Source organism: Oncorhynchus gorbuscha, linkage group LG10 (assembly GCF_021184085.1).
Source record: "Oncorhynchus gorbuscha isolate QuinsamMale2020 ecotype Even-year linkage group LG10, OgorEven_v1.0, whole genome shotgun sequence".
Taxonomy (NCBI): domain Eukaryota; kingdom Metazoa; phylum Chordata; class Actinopteri; order Salmoniformes; family Salmonidae; genus Oncorhynchus; species Oncorhynchus gorbuscha.
In genome coordinates this window covers 74,425,844-74,448,438 of record NC_060182.1, presented here as the reverse complement: position 1 = coordinate 74,448,438, position 22,595 = coordinate 74,425,844, and the positions used below count along the sequence as shown (strand labels likewise).

The window sequence follows — 22,595 nt, the reverse complement described above, 5'->3', positions numbered from 1 at the left end:
ATGTTCGCTAGGTTATGTGAATAGCCTTAATAATAGCGAGTATCTGGCTTGCTACCAAGCTCGGTAAACGGTGTGACAGCTGTTAAATATGCTCGGTCATACATTTTTTAATAAAATAAATCGTGCACCATACATGGTATAACTCGCTAGGTAGTTGTCAGCTTGTGCTTTCTTGGGACTTTTTTTTTATCCCACTTCAGGCTAGTTAGCTAGCTATCTCTAGCTGGTTTCCTAATAAAATCACACTGCGCTATACAGGTAATATACAACGGGTGGGTCTAATCCTGAATGCTTATTGATTAAAAACGCATTCCAGCCGGTGTCTATTCCACAAGTTACCACAGGCTTTTTAAGGTCATAGATTTAGCCGATTTACTCTGATCCATCTGACTGGGCAATTCACTGTCTCGTCAGCCCAGCCAGGAAAATTATAAACTTGATATCCACTATAAAAAGCATCTTGACATTATCTCATTGCTTTTAGACTAACATTTAGTTTAACAGCAGATATTTGTATAAACCTTGCTGTCTGTCTCTCCGACATTTGCAACATTGTTTCAATAGTCAAATTAGATCTCCAATTGCCCCATCGTAGGCTGGACACATGACATTTTTAACAATGCTTTTTTTTCTGATTAAAAGCTTTTTCATTGCATCCGCCGTGGAGCCCAGTTTAATAATATTACCATATGTCCCAGCTGCTTGCGGTAGTTTAAGTATAAGTATATATTTAAGTATATAGTATCTGGATAAGAGCGTCTGCTAAATGACTTAAATGTAAATGTATAAGTAATCACGAAAAAGCAGGCCTTATTTTAGGGCATTTTAGCCTTCCGAACGTTCTATTCCCTGCCTTTTGTTCCACGTCACAATGTGTGCGTTGCTATTTTTGGCAATGAGACCTGTCCAGTGATGCCAGTTTAGCAATTTTCAGAGTACCCTGGCAACTTTTCTTTCATTCAGCACCTAGCAACAAATTTAGCTACTTTTAAAAATGTATTTGAAACTTTTGAAAAGTGACTCAAACGCTAAAATTCACGCATTTCCACTCTAAATGCGGAAAAAAAAACTATTTACTGTCACAACACACGTGCCTGGCTGCAAAAGTGCATTGTGAGTGACGTCAGCAGCAGGCGCTCAGCTCGTGCACAGGCAGCCGCAGGACAGCAGCAATTTCTACAAATTGCAAATCTTTGTTGGCTGCAGTGATGCCAATTTAGCAACTTTTCAGACTACCCTGGCAACTGTTTTTTCAAACAGCACCTAGCAACAAATTGAGCTACTTTTAAAAATTGATTTTGAACTTTGACCAACTTTTGAAAAGTGACTCAAATGCTAAAATGCACGCATTTTCCTTCTAAATGACACAAAATTATTTTCTCTGTCACACACTCAGTCACAACACATGTGCCATGCTGCAAAAGTGCATTGTGAGTGAGGTAAGCAGCAGGCGCTCAGCTCGTGCACAGGCAGCAGCAGGCGCTTAGCTCGTGCACAGGCAGCAGCAGGCGCTCAGCTCGTGCACAGGCAGCAGCAGGCCAGCAGCAATTTCAGCAAATTGCAAATCATGACGAGCCAAACCCAATTAATATAGTTGGTCACGAATGTTTGATCTTGAACAGAACTTACAACATCAATCAACAAGTTTCAATCAAAATTGTACAGAAAAAAGTGGGAGTCTACCTGAACAAATGTCAAATCATATTTTTCACTGAGATGGCCAGTCAATTTGAGTAACGTTATTGTGTATTCTAAGTAATGACGCAGTTTAAGTTATCACGCAATGACATCACAACGTCATTTAGCAACTTTTAGCAACAAATCAACCTGCCTCTAGCAACTTACCCTGAAAATTAGTTGGCAACACTGGTTGGCTGACTGCAGCAGTAGTATGTGTTTGACGAGACAAACCCAATGAATATAGTTGGTCACGAATGTTTGATCTTGAACAGAACTTACAACATCAATAATGTCTCAATCAAAATTGTACAGCCAGAAGTATAGAAGAGTGGGAGTCTGTACCTGAATTTAAAGGGTGGCTGAAGCCAGTAATTGGGGATGATTGTGAAGCATACTGTACTGCAAATCAGATATGCTTGCAAAAATGTATGACATCAATAAACATTGTGCTACTGCAAAGCATATAAATAAATCAAAACTGTACAACCCCACAACGCAGTCTACATTACCACAGTTGGTTAAGAAAGTGGCTAACTGCAAAAATCGTAGAAGCTACTATGACAATGGCCATTGCGGAGCATTGTTCCCTGCTAGCATGCGACCATTTAGGTATGGCTTGCAAAGCTGCCTTTTCAGATTCTATGGCAGCAACAAACTTCCAAATGCACCACAGCAAGTGCACAGAAATGATTAGGGGAGTACTGGCTCATTATTTTCTCAAAATGGTAACATCAGATTTGGGGGATGAGAAGTTCAGTCTTCTTTTGGATGAGTACACTGATGTCAGTGCCTCGAAATACCTGGGTGTGGTGATTTGGTATTTCAGAGCTAAATAAATAACCATTGTGTCCACATTTTTCGGGTTGGTTGAATTGGAGGGGGTGAAGCCAGATCAATAGCAAAGGCGGTAGTTGAGTTTCTTGAGAAGTGTAACCTTAAAAAAGAGAATCTTCAGGGTATTGGCACTGATAATGCGTCCGTGATGACTGGGGTGCACAACGGGGTTCACAAGATTTAAAGGAAGAATGTGCATTGCCCAATTTGGTACTCATCCACTGTGTGTGCCAGTCTTTACAATTGGCTGTCAGTGCAGTATCCAAAGAAACTATCCCTAGGATTGTTGAGTACTTAATCAGGGAAACCTACAACTGGTTTTCGATTTCCCCAAAATGGTGCGAGGAATACAAAGCAGCGTGTGCCACCATTTAATTGTGGCCAGAAACCCCCGCAGAGCACCAAAGTGTGTGCCACACGTTGGCTATCGATTGTGCCTGCGGTAACTCGTATATTGAGCCAGTGGGAAGAACTGAAACTCCACTTTGAGTTGACCAAGGCCAGTGAGCATTACTACATGGCGTATGTGCTCCACCTCATGTACATGGACAAGACCAACTATGTCTACCTGACATTCTTGAAATCAATTCTGTCCGAAGTACAAGTTGCAGTGAAGTCAGTTGAGGGAGAGCAAACAGATCCTGTCAAGCTTTTGGACAGTCTGGTACACCTCTTAACATACATTTTCAGCAGCGTAGTCAACCCTATGGCAAAAAATTGAGGTCCTGAAGGATGCCATTGATGGACATCTCAGTCCATCACATACCTTGGGTACCTTTTCGAGAGCACGGTGTACCAACTCAGTCTTGCGCCAGAGGACGAAAAGGTCATTCGGAGACAGTGCATCAACTACATTGTTGCTTTAAGCAAGGAGCTGCAAGTAAGGCTCCCAGACAACCTAGACGCCTTACAAAACATGGCCTTGTTCAGTGTTAAGGAAACGACAAAGCACAAAGGCACCACTGAAATTATTAAAGTAGCTGAGCTACTGGGGTACCAGCCCCAAAAAATTTATACAATTGTTTCCCAAATTTATGTATATATATTTTTTACTAGGCAAGTCAGTTAAGAACAAATTCTTATTTTCAATGACGGGCCAGGAACAGTGGGTTAACTTCACTAGGGTATGGGGCAGCATTCAGAATTTTGGATGAAACTGCCTGCTACTTAGGCCCAGAAGCTAGGATATGCGTACAATTAGTAGATATGGATAGAAAACACTTTAAAGTTTCCAAAACTGTTAAAATAATGTCTGTGAGTATAAGAGAACTGATATGGCAGGCGAAAACCTGAGGAAAATCCAACCAGAAAGTACTATTACTTTGAAAGGCTGTTTTTCCATTGAAAGCCTATCCACCATACAAAGACTTAGGACCCAGTTCACGATATCTATGGCTTCCTCTACACATGTGGCCAGTCTTCAGGCATTGTTTCAGGCTTTTACTCTGAAAAATTAGGGAGATACAGCACTTTCAATGAGAGGCCAGTGGAAAATTCCAGCCATGAGTCCTGCGCATGATCGGGAGCGTGCATTGCTTGTTTCTCATTTTCTATTGACGAAGCTTTTGTCCGGTTGAAATATTATTTATGACAAAAACAACCTGAGGATTGATTTTAAACATCATTTGACATGTTTCTACTAACTTTTATTGTACTTTTTTTACTTTTCGTCTTGATGTTGAGAGCGCGCATATTGTGCCTTTTGGATTTCTGAACTAAACGCACCAACAAAACTGAGGTTTTGGAACATAAAGAGGGACCTTATCGAACAAAACAAACATTTATTGTCTAACATGGAGACCTGGGAGTACCACCAGATGAAGATCATCAAAGCTAAGTAGTTCATTTTAATGCTATTTCTGACTTTTGTGAGCCCTCTCCTTGGCTGGAAAATGGCTGTATGGTTTTTGTGGCTAGGCGCAGACCTAACATAATCGCGTTGTGTGCTTTTGCCGTAAAGCCTTTTTGAAATATAACACAGCGGTTGCATTAACTTCTTTGGGGTACCCCCCTTCTTCTCAATTTCCGCCTAAAGACGTACCCTAATCTACCTGCCTGTAGCTCAGGCCCAGAAGCAAGGATATGCATATTCTTGGTATCATTTGAAAGGAAACTGAATTTCGTGGAAATGTCAATTGAATGAAGGAGAATAACACAATAGATCTGGTAGAATAAAATACGTTTTCTGTTTTTTGTTGTTGCTGCATCATCTTACAAATGACCAAGAACAGCCAAACATACAGATAGGATGCTGGGGATGATTTTAATGAAGAACATAAGATGGCAACAATAGCTGAGCAAAGGTTTAGACAGATAACTTAAAAAATGAGCGAGCTACATGACATTGAGCATGAAGTCACCCAGGTGTCCCCCACAAATGTAATCAAATGTACCCAAGTGGCCGAATTGGTACAGTGATATATTTTGAAGGAAAGGACTATATACATAAATGCTATTCTAACACACACCAAAATAATATATATATAAAAAATAACTATTTACTCTGTCTCGCTTTCTCTATCAATTTCCTCTATAATTTGGTCTAGACTATATCTAGACTTTGTTTTAGCCTTTTCTGATTTATTCGTCTTAATTTAAACTTCTATGCGTAACACTTGTGGCTCCGTCAAGTAGGACTTGCAATGGCGAATGAACCTCTTTTACACCAGAGTTTACGACAAAGGCTGATCTTCGAACGTATAACCATTACATATTGCCGTTTACCTCAGCTCATTGGCTAATTTCCAAGCTAGATTACAAGATGATCATTGGGCCAAAATACAGTCAATCAACAATAGACCGGTCCTACCATTGGTGCGCATTGAGGTCATTGATTGGTGTCTTCAAATCGGTTTGTTTCGGTCAAAACGTCCCGGGAAAGGACCATCACGTATGGTTGTGTTAGTAACAACCAGAGGATTGCAATGAAACCATTTGTTTAGTGTGTGTAATTACCACGAACGCTTCGTCCAAAGTTGAATGAGACAAATCACGACGCAAGCGGTTTACAAATGTTTCGACTTAGGCTATATAAATGGATGTTTTATCAAACAAAACAGACGTTCACTGTGTAGTCAGGACACGACCTTGAGCGTGGCTGAGATGCACCCATGACCAGCTCAGAAACCAGATTGCATAGCGGAGAAGGTACAGTGGGAATTGAAATGGTCGGTGATCTGTTTGTTAACTTGGCTTTCGAAGACCTTAGAAAGGCAGGGTAGGATACAAAAATGTCTGTAGCAGTTTGGGTCTAGAGTGTCTCCCCCTTTGAAGAGGGGTGACCGTGGCATCTTTCCAATCTTTTGTGATCTCAGACGATACGAAAGAGAAGTTGAACAAGCTAGTAATACGGGTTGCAACAGTTTCGGAGGATCATTTTTTAGAGAGGGTCCAGGTGGTCTAGCCCGGGTGATAGGGTTCAGATTTTGCAGCTCTTTCAGAACATCAGCTATCTGGATTTGGTTGAAGGAGAAGCTGGGGAGGCTTGGGGAAGTTGCTGTGGGGGGTGCAGGGCTGTTGACAGGAGTAAGGGTAGCCAGGTGGAAAGCATGGCCAGTCGTAGAAAAATGCTTATTGAAATTCTCAATTACCAAGATTTATTGGTGGTGATAGTGTTTCCTAGCCTCAGTGCGGTGGGCAGCTGGGAGGAGGTGCTCTTCTTCTCCATGGACTTTACAGTGTCCCAGAACTTTTTTGAGTTTGTGCTACAGCATGCACATTTCTGTTAGGAAAGTAAAGGCTAGCTTTTTCAAACTGCCTGTGTATATTGGTTCCTAACGTCCCTGAAAAGTTGCATATCGCGGGGGCTATTCGATGCTAATGTAGTACGCCACAGGATTTGTTTGTGCTGACCAGGGCTGTCAGGTCTGGATTGAACCAAGGGCTATATCTGTTCCTGGTTCTATTTTTTTTGATTGTGGCATGCTTATTTAAGATGGTGAGGAACACACTTTTAAAGAATAACCAGATATCCTCTACTGACGGAATGAGGTCAATATCCTTCCAGGATACCCGGGCCAGGTCGACTAGAAATCCTTGCTCGCTGAAGTGTTTTAGGGAGCGTTTGACAGTGATGAAGGGTGGTCGTTTGACCGCAGACCCATTACGGACACAGACAATGAGGCAGTGATCACTGTGATCCTGGTTGAAGACAGCAGAGGTGTATTTGGAGGGCAGGATGGTTAGGATGATATCTGTGAGGGTGCCCGTGTTTACAGACATGGGGTTGTACCTGGTAGGTTCATTGATAATTCGTGTGAGATTGAGGGCATCAAGCTTAGATTGTAGGATGCCCGGGGTGTTAAGCATGTCCCAATTTAGGTCACGTAACAGCACGAGCTCTGAAGATGGATGGAGGGGCAGTCAATTCACATATGGTTTCCAGGGCACAGCTGGGGGCAGAGGGTGGTCTATTGCAAGCTGCAACGGTGAGAGACTTGTTTCTGGAAAGGTGGATTTTTAAAAGTAGAATCTCATTGTTTGGCACAGACCTGGATAGTACGACAGAACTCTGCAGGCTATCTCTGCAGTAAATTGCAACTCCGCCCCCTTTGGTAGTTCTATCTTTTCAGAAAATGCCAGGATTCAGACACGGCTACGACATCCGGGTTGGCAGAGTGTGCTAGGGCAGTGAATAAAACAAACTTAGGGAGGAGGCTTCTAATGTTAACATGCATGAAACTAAGGCTTTTACGGTTACAGAAGTCGACAATTGAGAGCACCTGGGGAGTAGGAGTAGAGCTAGGCACTGCAGGGCCTGGATTAACCTCTCCATCACCAGAGGATGGAAGTAGTCTTGGAGTGTGGAGTCAGCTTGGTCGGACCAGCATTGGACAGACCTCAGCGTGGGAGCCTCTTGTTTTAGTTTCTGTCTGTAGGCAGGGATCAGCAAAATGGAGTCGTCGTCAGCTTTTCCGAAAGGGGGGCAGGGCAGGGCCTTATATGCGTCGCGGAAGTTAGAGTAACAATGATCCAAGGTTTTTCCACCCCTGGTTGCGCAATCGATATGCTGATAAAATTTAGGGAGTCTTGTTTTCAGATTAGCCTTGTTAAAATCCCAGCTACAATGAATGCAGCCTCCGGATAAATTGTTTCCAGTTTGCAAAGAGTTAAATAAATTTCGTTCAGAGCCATCGATGTGTCTGCTTGGGGGGGAGATATACGGCTGTGATTATAATCGAAGAGAATTCTCTTGGTAGATAATGCGGTCTACATTTGATTGTGAGGAATTATAAATCAGGTGAACAGAAGGATTTGAGTTCCTGTATGTTTCTTTCATCACACCATGTCTCGTTAGCCATAAGGCATACGCCCCCGCCGCTCTTCTTACCAGAAAGGTGTTTGTTTCTGTCGGCGCGGAGAAACCCGTTGGCTGCACCGCTTCGGATAGCGTCTCTCCAGTGAGCCATTTTTCCGTGAAGCACAGAACGTTACAGTCTCTGATGTCCCTCTGGAATGCTACCCTTGCTCGGATTTCATCAACCTTGTTGTCTAGAGACTGGACATTATTGGCAAGAAGAATGCTTGGGAGTGGTGCACGGTGTGTCTGTCTCCGGAGTCTGACCAGAAGATAGCCGCGTTTCCCTCTTTTTCGGAGTCGTTTTTTTGGGTCGCTGCATGCGATCCATTCCGTTGTCCTGTTTGTAGGGCAGAACACAGGATCCGCGTCGCGAAAAACATATTCTTGGTCGTACTGATGGTGAGTTGATCTTATATTCAGTAGTTCTTCTCGACTGTATGTAATGAAACCTAAGATGACCTGGGGTACTAATGTAAGAAATAACACGTAAAAAAACAAAAAACTGCATAGTTTCCTAGGAATGCGAAGCGAGGCGGCCATCTCTGTCGGCGCCGGAAGTAACGACCCCTCTATGGAACGATGAGACTCACGGATATGATAGTGTTCTCCGTTTGGCTCTACGACCCCTTCTAAAGTCGATTCAGCCGATCTGCTAACTTCTGTCTGTAGCATCCAAGCAGTTTGGGCTATACACTAATATGACCCCTTCATGGAAAGGAGTTTTGCTCTCGGACTGCCAACTGTTGGACCTTATATAGACAGGTGTGTGCCTTTCCAAATCATGTCCAATCAATAAAATGCTCCACGGGTGGACTTCTATCAAGTTGTAAAAACATCTTAAGGATGATCAATGGAGACAGGATGCACCTGAGCTCAATTTCGAGTCTCATAGCAAAGGGTCTGAATATTTATTTGATTAAAAAAAAAAAAAAAATTATTGAGCAAAAAATTCTAAACCTGTTTTTGCTTTGTCTTTATGGGGTATTGTGTGTAGATTGAGGGGGGAAAAGATTGAATCCATTTTAGAATACGGCTGTAACGTAACAAAATGGGGAAAGGATCTGAAGACTTTCCGAATGCACTGTAATTGTTTGACGGTATGTGAGGGCAGGAGGTCCTGCTCTGACTTCTGCAGAGTATGCATTGCAGTAAATCTTACGAAGCCACTCCTTCGTTGCCCGGGCGGTGTGTTTCGGATCATTGTCATGCTGAAAGACCCAGCCACGTTTCATCTTCAATGCCCTTGTTGATGGAAGGAGGTTTTCACTCAAAATCTCACGATACATGGCCCCATTCATTATTTCCTTTACACGGATCAGTCGTCCTGGTCCCTTTGCAGAAAAACAGCCCCAAAGCATGTTTCCACCCCCATGCTTCACAGTAGGTATGGTGTTCTTTGGATGCAACTCAGCATTCTTTGTCCTCCAAACACAACGAGTTGAGTTTTTACCAAAAAGTTATATTTTGGTTTCATCTGACCATATGACATTCTCCCAATCTTCTTCTGGATCATCCAAATGCTCTCTAGCAAACTTCAGACGGGCCTGGACATGTACTGGCTTAAGCAGGGGGACACATCTGGCACTGCAAGATTTGAGTCCCTGGCAGGTAGTGTGTTACTGATGGTAGGCTTTGTTACTTTGGTCCCAGCTCTCTGCAGGTCATTCACTAGGTCCCCCCGTGTGGTTGTGGGATTTTTGCTCACCGTTCTTGTGATAATTTTGACCCCACGGGGTGAGATCTTGCGTGGAGCCCCAGATCGAGGGAGATTATCAGTGGTCTTGTATGTCTTCCATTTCCTAATAATTGCTTCCACAGTTGATTTCTTCAAACCAAGCTGCTTACCTATTGCAGATTTTGTCTTCCCAGCCTGGTGCAGGTCTACAATTTTGTTTCTGGTGTCCTTTGACAGCTCTTTGGTCTTTGCCATAGTGGAGTTTGGAGTGTGACTGTTTGAGGTTGTGGACAGGTGTATTTTATACTGATAACAAGTTCAAACAGGTGCCATTAATACAGGTAACGAGTGGAGGACAGAGGAGTCTCTTAACCTGTTACTCCTACCCCCTACTTTTTCAAACATTCTGTTAAAAATCGCGCAACATTTCAGCGCCCTGCTGCTCATGCCAGGAATATAGTATATGATTAGTATGTGTGGATAGAAAACACTCAGACGTTTATAAAACTGGTTAAATCACGGCTGTGACTATAACAGAACGTGCGTTTCATCGAAAAGTGCAGGAAAATCTGATCACTGAAAATGGAAAAATATATCCATGCGTGACTTGAACCCATTGATAAAGGTGAACCACATTTAATGGGGCTGAGGTTGCAATACCTACAGCTTCCACACGTTGTCTAGAGTCTTGTCATTTGCCTACTATTTGTTTCTTGGTCAAACAGACGCAAGGCAGCGCATTTCTTCCGGTCTCCGACCGGATATTTTGGTTGAGATTTACCCGGACATTATAAAGAATATACTTCGCCTCGTGATCAATTTGATCGCTTATTAACGTTTACTAATACCTAAAGTTGCATTACAAAAGTATTTCGAAGTGTTTTGTGAAAGTTTATCGTCGACTTTTTTAATTAAAAAAAATGCCGTTACGTTATAAGACGCTATTTTTTTCGTTCATCACACAGTCTTCATAGATCGATATCTAGGCTATATATGGACCGATTTAATCGAAAAAAAGACCCAATAGTGATTATGGGACATCTAGGAGTGCCAACAAAGAAGATGGTCAAAGGTAATGAATGTTTTATATTTTATTTGTGCGGTTTGTGTAGCGACGACTATGCTAATTATTTTGTTTACGTCCCCTGCGGGTCTTTTGGGGTGTTACATGCTATCAGATAATAGCTTCTCATGCTTTCACCGAAAAGCAGTTTAAAAATCTGACTTGTTGGTTGGATTCACAACGAGTGTAGCTTTAATTCAATACCCTGCATGTGTATTTTAATGAACGTTTGAGTTTTAACTAGTACTATTAGCATTTAGCGTAGCGCATTTGCATTTCCAGATGTCAGGTAGGAGCAAGAGGTTAAAGAAGAAGTTACAGGTCTGTGAGAGCCAGAAATCTTGCTTGTTTGTAGGTGACCAAATGCTTATTTTCCACCATAATTTGCAAATAAATTAATTAAAAATCCTACAATGTGATTTTATGGATTTTTTTCCTCATTTTGTCTGTCATAGTTGAAGTGTACCTATGATGAAAATTACAGGCCTCTCATCTTTTAAGTGGGAGAACTTGCACAATTGGTGGCTGACTAAATATTTTTTTGCCCCACTGTATACCCTGACTCTGCGTGCAATGAATGCTAGAGAAGTGACACAATTTCCCTAGTTTAATATTGCCTGCTAACCTGGATTTCTTTTAACTAAATATGCAGGTAAAAAAAATATATATACTTCTGTGTATTGATTTTAAGAAAGGTATTGATGTTTATGGTTAGGGACATTCGTTCAACGATTGTGCTTTTTTCGCAAATGCGCTTTTGTTAAATCATCCCCCGTTTGGCGAAGTTGGCTGTTAGGAAGAAATAGTCTTCACACACTTCGCAAAAAGCCAGGTGGCCCAAGCTGCATATACCCTGACTCTGTTGCACAGAACGCAAGAGAAGAAGTGAATCAATTTTCCTAGTTAAAAGAAATTCATGTTAGCAGGCAATATTAACTAAATATGCAGGTTTAAAAATATATACTTGTGTATTGATTTTAAGAATGGCGTTGATGTTTATGGTTAGGTATACATTGGTGCAACAACAGTGCTTTTTTCACAAATGCGCTTGTTAAATGGCCCGTTTGGCAAAGTAGGCTATGATTCAATGACAAATCAACAGGCACTGCATCGATTATATACAACACAGGACAAGCTAGATAACTTCTTATGGCTGGGGGGCAGTATTGAGTAGCTTGGATGAATAAGGTGCCCAGAGTAAACTGCCTGCTACTCAGGCCCAGAAGCTAAGATATGCTTATTATTAGTATATTTGGATGGAAAACACTCTGAAGTTTCTAAAACTGTTTGAATGATGTCTGTGAGTATAACAGAACTCATATGGCAGGCAAAAACCTGAGAAATAATCCAACCAGGAAGTGGGAAATCTGAGGTTTGTGGTTTTTCAACTCTTTGCCTATCCAAGATAGGAAGTGCAATCGGACCAAATTCACACTAAGGCTTCCACTAGATGTCAACAGTCTTTAGAACCTTGTTCAGGCTTCTACTGTGAAGGGGGAGAAGATTTTTATTTATTTTATTTCACCGTTATTTAACCAGGTAGGCAAGTTGAGAACAAGTTCTCATTTACAATTGCGACCTGGCCAAGATAAAGCAAAGCAGTTCGACACACAACGACACAGAGTTACACATGGAGTAAAACAAACATACAGTATAAACAAGTCTATATACGATGTGAGCAAATGAGGTGAGATAAGGGAGGTAAAGGCAAAAAAAAGGCCATGGTGACAAAGTAAATACAATATAGCAAGTAAAACACTGGAATGGTAGATTTGCAATGGAAGAATGTGTAAAGTAGAAATAAAAATAATGGGGTGCAAAGGAGCAAAATAAATAAATAAATAAAATTCTGTAGGGAAAGAGGTAGTTGTTTGGGCTAAATTATAGGTGGGCTATGTACAGGTGCATTAATCTGTGAGCTGCTCTGACAGTTGGTGCTGAAAGCTAGTGAGGGAGATAAGTGTTTCCAGTTTCAGAGATTTTTGTAGTTCGTTCCAGTCATTGGCAGCAGAGAACTGGAAGGAGAGGCGGCCAAAGAAAGAATTGGTTTTGGGCGTGACTAGAGAGATATACCTGCTGGAGCGTGTGCTACAGGTGGGAGATGCTATGGTGACCAGCGAGCTGAGATAAGGGGGGACTTTACCTAGCAGGGTCTTATAGATGACATGGAGCCAGTGGGTTTGGCGACGAGTATGAAGCGAGGGCCAGCCAACGAGAGCGTACAGGTCGCAATGGTGGGTAGTATATGGGGCTTTGGTGACAAAACGGATTGCACTGTGATAGACTGCATCCAATTTGTTGAGTAGGGTATTGGAAGCTATTTTGTAAATGACATCGCCAAAGTCGAGGATTGGTAGGATGGTCAGTTTTACAAGGGTATGTTTGGCAGCATGAGTGAAGGATGCTTTGTTGCGAAATAGGAAGCCAATTCTAGATTTAACTTTGGATAGGATGAGTGTTTGATATGGGTCTGGAAGGAGAGTTTACAGTCTAACCAGACACCTAAGTATTTGTAGTTGTCCACGTATTCTAAGTCAGAGCCGTTGTTGGTGTTTCATACTGGAGAGGGAATGCAAAACAACGACGCTGGACAGAGTGGAATCAGGTGTATCAAAAAGGCTGTTTATTGGTCAAAGATATCTTGTCCTGCCGTTTATCGTGCACGGACCTAAGGAATGTGACTCCTGTAAGGAGTCAGAATAGTTAGGCTGCTCAGCCAGAGTTTACAGCAGAATGTATACACAGAATAATGTAGGTGGAGTCTCGTCGTGTTGATCTTCTGACTGGTCCTGAAGAGTTGGAGGCGGGCCTTGCTCTAGCCAGAGCGGGCCCCCTTGGTGCACAGCAAAGTCCATTGCTCTTGGCACCCGACCAGTAGGGGGGGGTAGAGTGTGTGTGTACAGTGCTTCATGAAATGTGTGTGTGTCAAGGAAACGTGGATATTGGTAATGTCTGCTTTAGGCTCAGGTGTTTCCTGTCTTTGCAGGAGTGCATGCAGAGTTCAATGTCAGCGAGATAGCTTGGCACTTCTAAGCTCGTTAGTGTTGCAGGATGCTCTTTGTAGTTTTACAGGGGAGTAATATTTGCGTGATGGCAGCTGTGTGTCCTTCGGATAATCATGTTATTGCACACAGGCTCTACACTTGGCTGAAGACACTGGGCCCAGAGTTATCTGAGGGCATCCGGTTTAACCAGAGCTTTGGTCTGCTAGTAACGCTTTATATTAGATTATTTATATAACACCGTTCAGAGTAGTGATGTTGGACAGGCGGGTAGGTGCAGGTAGAGATCGGTTGAAGAGCATGCATTTAGTTTTACTTGTATTTAAGAGCAATTGGAGGCCACGGAAGGAGAGTTGTATGGCATTGAAGCTTGCCTGGAGGGTTGTTAACACAGTGTCCAAAGAAGGGCCAGAAGTATACAGAATGGTGTCGTCTGCGTAGAGGTGGATCAGAGACTCACCAGCAGCAAGAGCGACCTCATTGATGTATACAGAGAAGAGAGTCGGTCCAATAATTGAACCCTGTGGCACTCCCATAGAGACTGCCAGAGGTCCGGACAGCAGACCCTCCGATTTGACACACTGAACTCTATCAGAGAAGTAGTTGGTGAACCAGGCGAGGCAATCATTTGAGAAACCAAGGCTGTCGAGTCTGCCGATGAGGATGTGGTGATTGACAGAGTCGAAAGCCTTGGCCAGATCAATGAATACGGCTGCACAGTAATGTTTCTTATCGATGGCGGTTAAGATATCGTTTAGGACCTTGAGCGAGGCTGAGGTGCACCCATGACCAGCTATGAAACCAGATTGCATAGCAGAGAAGGTATGGTGAGATTCGAAATGGTCGGTAATCTGTTTTTTGACTTGGCTTTTGAAGACCTTAGAAAGGCAGGGTAGGATAGATATAGGTCTGTAGCAGTTTGGGTCAAGAGTGTCCCCCCTTTGAAGAGGGGGATGACCGCAGCTGTTTTCCAATCTTTGGGAATCTCAGACGACACGAAAGAGAGGTTGAACAGGTGTCAACAATTTCGGCAGATAATTTTAGAAAGAAAGAGTCCAGATTGTTTAGCCCGGCTGATTTGTAGGGGTACAGATTTTGCAGCTCTTTCAGAACATCAGCTGAACGGATTTGGGAGAAGGACAAATGGGGAAGGCTTGGGCGAGTTGCTGTGGGGGGTGCAGTGCTGTTGACCGGGGTAGGAGTAGCCAGGTGGAAAGCATGGTCAGCCATAGAAAAATGCTTATTGAAATTCTCAATTATGGTAGATTTATCAGTGGTGACAGTGTTTCCTATCTTCAGTGCAGTGGGCAGCTGGGAGGAGGTGTTCTTATTCTCCATGGACTTTACAGTGTCCCAGAATGTTTTTGAGTTAGTGTTGCGGGAAGCGAATCTCTGCTTGAAAAAGCTAGCCTTGGCTTTTTTAACTGCCTGTGTATAATGGTTTCTAGCTTCCCTGAACAGCTGCATATCACGGGGGCTGTTCGATGCTAATGCAGAACGCCATAGGATGTTTTTGTGTTGGTTAAGGGCAGTCAGGTCTGGGGAGAACCAAGGGCTATATCTGTTCCTGGTTCTAAATTTCTTGAATGGGGCATGTTTTTTAAGATGGTTAGGAAGGCATTTAAAAAAAATATCCAGGCATCCTCTACTGACGGGATGAGATCAATATCCTTCCAGGATACCCCGGCCAGGTCGATTAGAGAGGCCTGCTCGCTGAAGTGTTTCAGGGAGCGTTTGACAGTGATGAGTGGAGGTCGTTTGACCGCTGACCCATTACGGATGCAGGCAATGAGGCAGTGATCGCTGAGATCTTGGTTGAAGACAGCAGAGGTGTATTTAGAGGGCAAGTTGGTTAGGATGATATCTATGAGGGTGCCCGTGTTTAAGGCTTTGGGGAGGTACCTGGTAGGTTCATTGATAATTTGTGTGAAATTGAGGGCATCAAGTTTAGATTGTAGGATGGCTGGGGTGTTAAGCATGTTCCAGTTTAGGTCTCCTAGCAGCACGAGCTCTGAAGATAGATGGGGGGCAATCAGTTCACATATGGTGTCCAGAGCACAGCTGGGGGCAGAGGGTGGTCTATAGCAGGCGGCAACAGTGAGAGACTTGTTTTTAGAGAGGTTGATTTTAAAAGTAGAAGTTCAAATTGTTTGGGTACCGACCTGGATAGTAGGACAGAACTCTGCAGGCTATCTTTGCAGTAGATTGCAACACCGCCCCCTTTGGCAGTTCTATCTTGTCTGAAAATGTTGTAGTTTGGAATTAAAATGTCAGAATTTTTGGTGGTCTTCCTAAGCCAGGATTCAGACACAGCTAGAACATCCAGGTTGGCAGAGTGTGCTAAAGCAGTGAATAGAACAAACTTAGGGAGGAGGCTTCTAATGTTAACATGCATGAAACCAAGGCTATTACGGTTACAGAAGTCGTCAAAAGAGAGCACCTGGAGAATAGGAGTGGAGCTAGGCACTGCAGGGCCTGGATTCACCTCTACATCGCCAGAGGAACAGAGGAGGAGTAGAATAAGGGTGCGGCTAAAAGGAATAAGAATTGGTCGTCTAGAACGTCTGGAACAGAGAGTAAAAGGAGGTTTCTGGGGGCGATAAAATAGCATCAAGGTATAATGTACAGACAAAGGTATGGTAGGATGTGAATACAGTGGAGGTAAACCTAGGTATTGAGTGATGAAGAGAGAGATATTGTCTCTAGAAACATCATTGAAACCAGGAGATGTCATTGCATGTGTGGGTGGTGGAACTAATAGGTTGGATAAGGTATAGTGAGCAGGACTAGAGGCTCTACAGTGAAATAAGCCAATAAACACTAACAGCAATGGACAAGGCATATCGCTTTGGATAAAAGCGTCTGCTAAATGGCATATATTATTATTATTATTATTATATTGACATTAAGGAGAGGCATGCTTAGTCGAGTGATCAAAAGGGTCCGGTGAGTGTAGAGGGTGGCTGGGGGTCACGGCGATTTAGACAGCTAGCCAGGTCATCGGTAGCAAGCTAGCATAGGATGGGGGTCTGTTATTAGCCACCTCTTGCGTTCCGTCAGTAGATTAGTGGGGTTCCGTGTGGTAGAGGGGATTAATCCAAATCACACAAAAACAACAAAAATAAAAACAATAGATATAGTTATAAAGGCCCAAGTAGAAAAATAAATAATAATAAAAATAAATTGTCCGATTGTCTATTCAGATAGCAGCCGATAAGACAGCTAACGGTTAGCAGGCTGCAGATGGGCGTTCAGGTAATGTCGCGACGGAAGAGCCAGACGGATAACTCCTTCGGGTAGATAACGTCGGCAGTCCAGTTGTGAAGGCCCGGTGGGGATCTGCGTAGGCAGTAAAACGGGTCCGGATAGGTGACTGCAGCCCAGGAGTGATTGATGGAACTCTTCAGCTGGCTAGCTCCGGAATAATTGATGTTTGCTCCGGAATCGACGAAAGCCGATAGTCACACGGATAGCAGCTAGCTAGCTGTGAGATCCAGGTATGAATGTCCTGAGTTAACAGTTGAAATCCAGGGACATGGAGAGAAAAAAATTGGTCCGGTATGTTCCGTTCCGAGCCGTGCTGCGCCGTACAAAACTGGTGATAGATTTTCGAGCTAAAGGATAGCTGATGACCACAAACCGTGGTTAGCTGAATACTAACGATTTGCCAGTAAAGAAGCTAACTAGCTTCTGAACTAGCTTCTGATTAGCTTCTGGATTAGCTTCTGGCTAGCTCCTGGCTAGTTTCTGGCTAGCTTCTTGGAGTTTATGGCTAGCTTCTTGGAGGATTACAGATTTGAGGTAAATAATACTTTTTTATAAATATAAATTGGTGAGGCGGGTTGCAGGAGAGTGTTTTGAAGATGAGTTTATGGAAAATTAAAAAAAATGTATGTGAAAAAAGTTGTAAGTAAATATATATATATATATGTATACATACGAGACACGACAAGACGAGGACAAAAGACGTCTGAACTGCTATGCCATCTTGGATCAGACGAGAGATGAGAGCTGTTTCAACCAGAGGTCCATGAGCTCAGTGTCACGCGCACCCGTGAGAGTTAGCTGCGTTCCGTTGCATTTCTAAAGTCAAAGGAATTCTCCGGTTGGAACATTATTGAAGATTTATGTTAAAAACATCCTAAAGATTGATTCTATATACATCTTTTGACATGTTTCTACGCACTGTAATGGAACTTTTTTACTTTTCGTCTGGACCTTGTGCCTCATACCTCGCGCCTCATGAATTTGGATTTGTGAATTAAACTCGCGAACAAAAAGGAGGTATTTGGACATAAATGATGGACTTTATTGAACAAAACAAACATTTATTGTGGAACTGGGATTCCTGGGAGTGCATTATGATGAAGATCATCAAAGTTAAGTGAATATTTACAATGCTATTTCTGACTTCTGTTGACTTCACAACATGGCGGGTATCTGTATGGCTTGTTTTGGTCTCTGAGCGCTGTACTCAGATTATTGCATGGTGTGCTTTTTCCGTAAAGTTTTTTTGAAATCTGACACAGCGGTTGCATTAAGGAGAAATGGATCTATAATTCCATGCATAACACTTGTGTCTTTTATCTAGGTTTATGATGGGTATTTCTGTAAATTGATGTGGCTCTCTGCAAAATCACCGGATGTTTTGGAAGCAAAACATTACTGAACATAACGCTCTAATGTAAATTGAGAATTTTGGATATAAATATGAACGTTATCAAACAAAACATACATGTATTGTGTAGCATGAAGTCCTATGAGTGTCATCTGATGAAGATCATCAAAGGTTAGTGATTAATTTTTATCTCTTTCTGCTTTTTGTGACTCCTCTCTTTGAAAAATGGCTGTGTTTTTCTGTTACTAGGTGCTGACCTAACATAATCGTTTGGTGTGCTTTTGTCGTAAAACCTTTTTGAAATCTGACACTGTTGTGGGATTAACAATACGTTTATCTTTAAAATGGTGTAAAATACTTGTATGTTTGAGGAAATTGTTTTTTTAAAATGAGATTTCTGTTGTTTGAATTTGGCGCCCTGCACTTTCACTGGCTGTTGTCATATCAATCCCGTTAGCGGGATTTCAGCTGTAAGAAGATAAACTAGTAATATCATCAACCATGTGTAGTTCACTAGTGATTATGTCAAGATTGTTTTTTATAAGATACATTTATTGCTAGCACCTTACCGTGGCTCCTTGCTGTACTCGCATAACAGGTAGTCAGCCTGCCACGCAGTCTCCTCGTGGAGTGCAATGTAATCGACCATGATCGTGTCCAAAAATGCCGATTGTTATGAAAACTTGAAGTCGGCCCTATTTAATCGGTCAACCTCTAATTGAAATGTCTTCGAACACGTGTGTAACAGAAGAACGATGCCAGAAAAATACTGTCAGCTTCAACTATGTTAAAACCGGTGAGGTGTGCATTTTCTATTTGTGAAATTATTTTGGTGTGATGTGAAAGTTAAGGGCTTTATGTTTCCAAATTTGTATCGCAAGTGAGCATTATAACGTTTCTAAACATTAAAACAGAGGGTCGGGATTGTAGTTCACATGGAGCCAGCTGTGGTCCATACCTTCAGCTAAGAACCCAAAAGGGGAAGCTTTAAACCCCCTTTTGTTGTCCAGATCTAGATGATAGACAGTTCACCAACTTGCCCAATCATTATGGCTGGTGCAAAAGTTTATGCTTGTCCATATTTCCACCCTAGCAAAACCAAACGGTTTATTTAATTGATTTTAAATAATGTTGGACCATCTATGTGATTAGTGTCTATATAAAGTTTTTTTTTTAATTACAATATGTTGCAAAAAAAACTCCATCCGAGGTCATGAGGAAAATCTTTCATTGATTGTTACCTATACTCACTCATCCCAGCTTTGTATAAAATAAACTACAAAAAACATGATAATGACCCAAGGCATGACAGTCCTGCAAGATCACGCTTCTTACTTCTTTAAAATTGTTTTCCACTAGGAGAACAATTTAAATCCCCAACATGCTGAAGGAGGAGAAGAAGCAGAGACTGGTCAGGAGATAGTGAATCCTGAGAGCTATATCAAACACCCCCTCCAGAACAAGTAAGCTGACCCAGGCTACTGCTCTTTAAAAACCCTTGTTCATTACAGGCTGCTGCTCCGTGGTTAGGAAACTTTTCCTGCAAAAGGCCTTCGGGAGTTGTTTTCTGTAAGAATGGTGGGTATTCATCTGATGTAAAGTATCACATAGATCCCACCCGTTTACAGTGTTGCACAGCTGCCAATGCAAAGCACCAATTCAATCTTGTGTGTTACCACTTTGAGTTTGTGCCCCCCCCCCAGGTCTCAGGCATGGTGAATTCACATTGGTAGTATCATGACCCAAACCTAAAGAGGTGACTTTGGCTTATGAGTGTTCGTACCACCACAAGCTGAGGCTGTCTGTGTGTGATTACCAACCATGCATTGCCCTTTCTTATTGCAGTCAAGCGCAGTTGAACTGCCTAAGGATTTTACATTGAATGAATGTCACAAAGCAATAAACCGTGTCAATGTTTTCCCCATAATCCACAAGGTCCTAATTTGCTTTGAGGCTTATGGGCTGTTGATTACATTTGTTTAGCATGTGTTTAATTAGCCAGTGTTTACCTTATGTAAATCCCATTTCTCTTTTGGCCCAACAGATGGTCTCTTTGGTTCTTCAAAAATGATAAGACCAAAACATGGCAGGCGAACCTCTGCCTCATCTCAACGTTTGACACTGTTGAAGATTTCTGGGCGTAAGAATCAATAAGACGAAGGTTGATCTTGTTTTGTGATGACAAGGGTTGAATTAATATGAAAGGATGATTTGAGATGATACCAAAATTTGTCTTCATTCATCATCTTGATAGCATTCAGTTGTCAATAATACACTGCAATTGTGTATTGTACTTACGAAATTATCTTGTCATTTCAGTCTCTATAATCATATTCAGTTGTCAAGCAATCTGATATCTGGATGCGACTACTCCCTCTTTAAGGTAGGTTTGTTGCATTTCAAAAAGCAGACAAGGAACTCATTTTATTCCATGTTACTACATAGTATCTTTGCAACTTAATTCAGAATTGTACCTGAAAGAAAGTTGTTTAGGACTGTTCAGCCATGGCCTTGTTAATGCAAGTAAAGCTGTGTCTCTCCTCTGGTGTGACAGGATGGCATTGAGCCCATGTGGGAGGATGAGCGGAACAAGCGCGGAGGGCGCTGGCTGATCACTCTCAGCAAGCAGCAGAGGAGACAAGACCTGGACCGCTTCTGGCTAGAAACCGTGAGTTTGTGTGTGTGGGCGTGAAGACAATTTGGAATGAAATGCAACCTTGACCTTCTCCCTGTGTGGCTAGATTAAGGAATTATGTGATGCCACTGAAATGTTAATGTGTGGATCCATATTTTTCCTGACACTTCACCTGTTCAGCTTCTCTGCCTTGTTGGGGAGACTTTTGATGACTATAGTGACGAAGTGTGTGGAGCAGTAGTCAATATTCGCTCGAAAGGAGACAAAATCGCCATCTGGACGGCAGACTTTGACAACAGGGAAGCCATAACACACATCGGGTAAGTTAGATCAATGTGAAGACAATGTTTGTTAGTTATCACTTCAACTTTGATCAGGACTCAGGAAAATGTGCTGACTTACAAAAAAGTGTATAGTCTTAGTATTTGCAAATTATTTTGGGCTTGGTTAAATTACTAAGATCCAATACCAAAAAGTTTGTTGCTACCACCTCCCTTCAAATATGGCCATCTGTGTGACAACAGGAGAGTGTATAAGGAGCGCTTGGGAATCCCCATGAAGATGACCATTGGCTACCAGTCACACTCTGACACCTCTACCAAGAGCGGCTCGACCACCAAAAACAAGTTTGTGGTCTGAAAATGCACCAGGTGCCTTGTCTATTACATTTTTTGGGGTCTACTACATTTCTTTGTGGGTGCATTTATTTACATAGCTACAATGACTGCGTGACACAATCTTGGAAAAACTCACGACTATATACAAAAACTTCTACAGAACCGTCCTGGACCTAAAATCAGGAAACACTTTCACAACACGGACACACTACTTTCTCTGGAAACCCCCCCCCCCCCACACACACACACACACACACAAAGACACCTGCCATAGCCACACAGGTGAACATGCAAACCTCAAAACGCAAATTAATACCTTTCATAGAAATGTAAGATGTTCAGAGTGCTCTTATAAAGAAAATTATTTTGTTGATTTATTTAATGGCAGGGAATTAATTTGACATTTAAAAAGTCAACATTTCTCTGCCCTTATACAGCATTGTAATTGCTGTTATCCTTAATGATGTTACGCCGTTTTAATTTATTATACCAATTCGCTTTTTAGCTATTTTTAGAGTTGTTCTGTGCTATGGCCCTAAACTTCAAATGGATGTAATCAAGACTTTCTGATCATGTCATGAATCAATTAGTCTGTGTTAACATGATTAAAACTTTGGGTTTGCAATTCAATAGAATCTGTTTTTATATTGTGGAGTACTTTTTGCAACTTGTTATTTGTACATTTCTTGTTAGAAATGGTCTTACATTTGACTTACAATGATGCTTTTTTTTTTTGCAAAGTATACATTTATTAGTGATTTGTTTTGATCTTCTGCCTGCAATGGAAACAGCACTAATGATTCTTTAAAGTTATTCTGTGACTTTGGATGATTTTTTAAATAATATTATATAGTATGATATAATATATGCCATTACAACCCCAGGAACCAACAGGAAGTAATCTCTTTCTCTGCCACTTGTAATTGCCATAGCTCTTTGGCCCCATCCAGAAACAACCATCCTGTAGCCCCTAGGGACTTCATGTAGAGCTGAATAATGTATAAAGCCATAAGAAATATTATAGTAGCTACACCTACAGTACATACAGTATATCACCGGTTGCAGCATATCATGACAGCCTACAACAATGGCAACCTATAACATTGTCATGTCACCAAATCAGAGCTTTCAAATACTTTCCATTTCATAAAATAAAAGTTGCCATTATTTCA

General features: G+C 42.0%; 1 protein-coding gene across 1 annotated transcript in view; it reads left to right on the top strand.

Moving 5' to 3' along the window:
- Positions 1-22,595, top strand: part of LOC124046561 (eukaryotic translation initiation factor 4E-like) — a 22,960-nt gene extending 365 nt beyond the window's left edge. The window contains exons 2-7 of the mRNA XM_046367075.1: positions 19,531-19,634; positions 20,216-20,311; positions 20,491-20,554; positions 20,726-20,839; positions 20,987-21,126; positions 21,331-22,595. Coding sequence (XP_046223031.1) covers positions 19,531-19,634; positions 20,216-20,311; positions 20,491-20,554; positions 20,726-20,839; positions 20,987-21,126; positions 21,331-21,445 — 633 coding nt within the window. The 3' untranslated portion in view covers positions 21,446-22,595. The remainder of the gene's footprint in view (positions 1-19,530; positions 19,635-20,215; positions 20,312-20,490; positions 20,555-20,725; positions 20,840-20,986; positions 21,127-21,330) is intronic.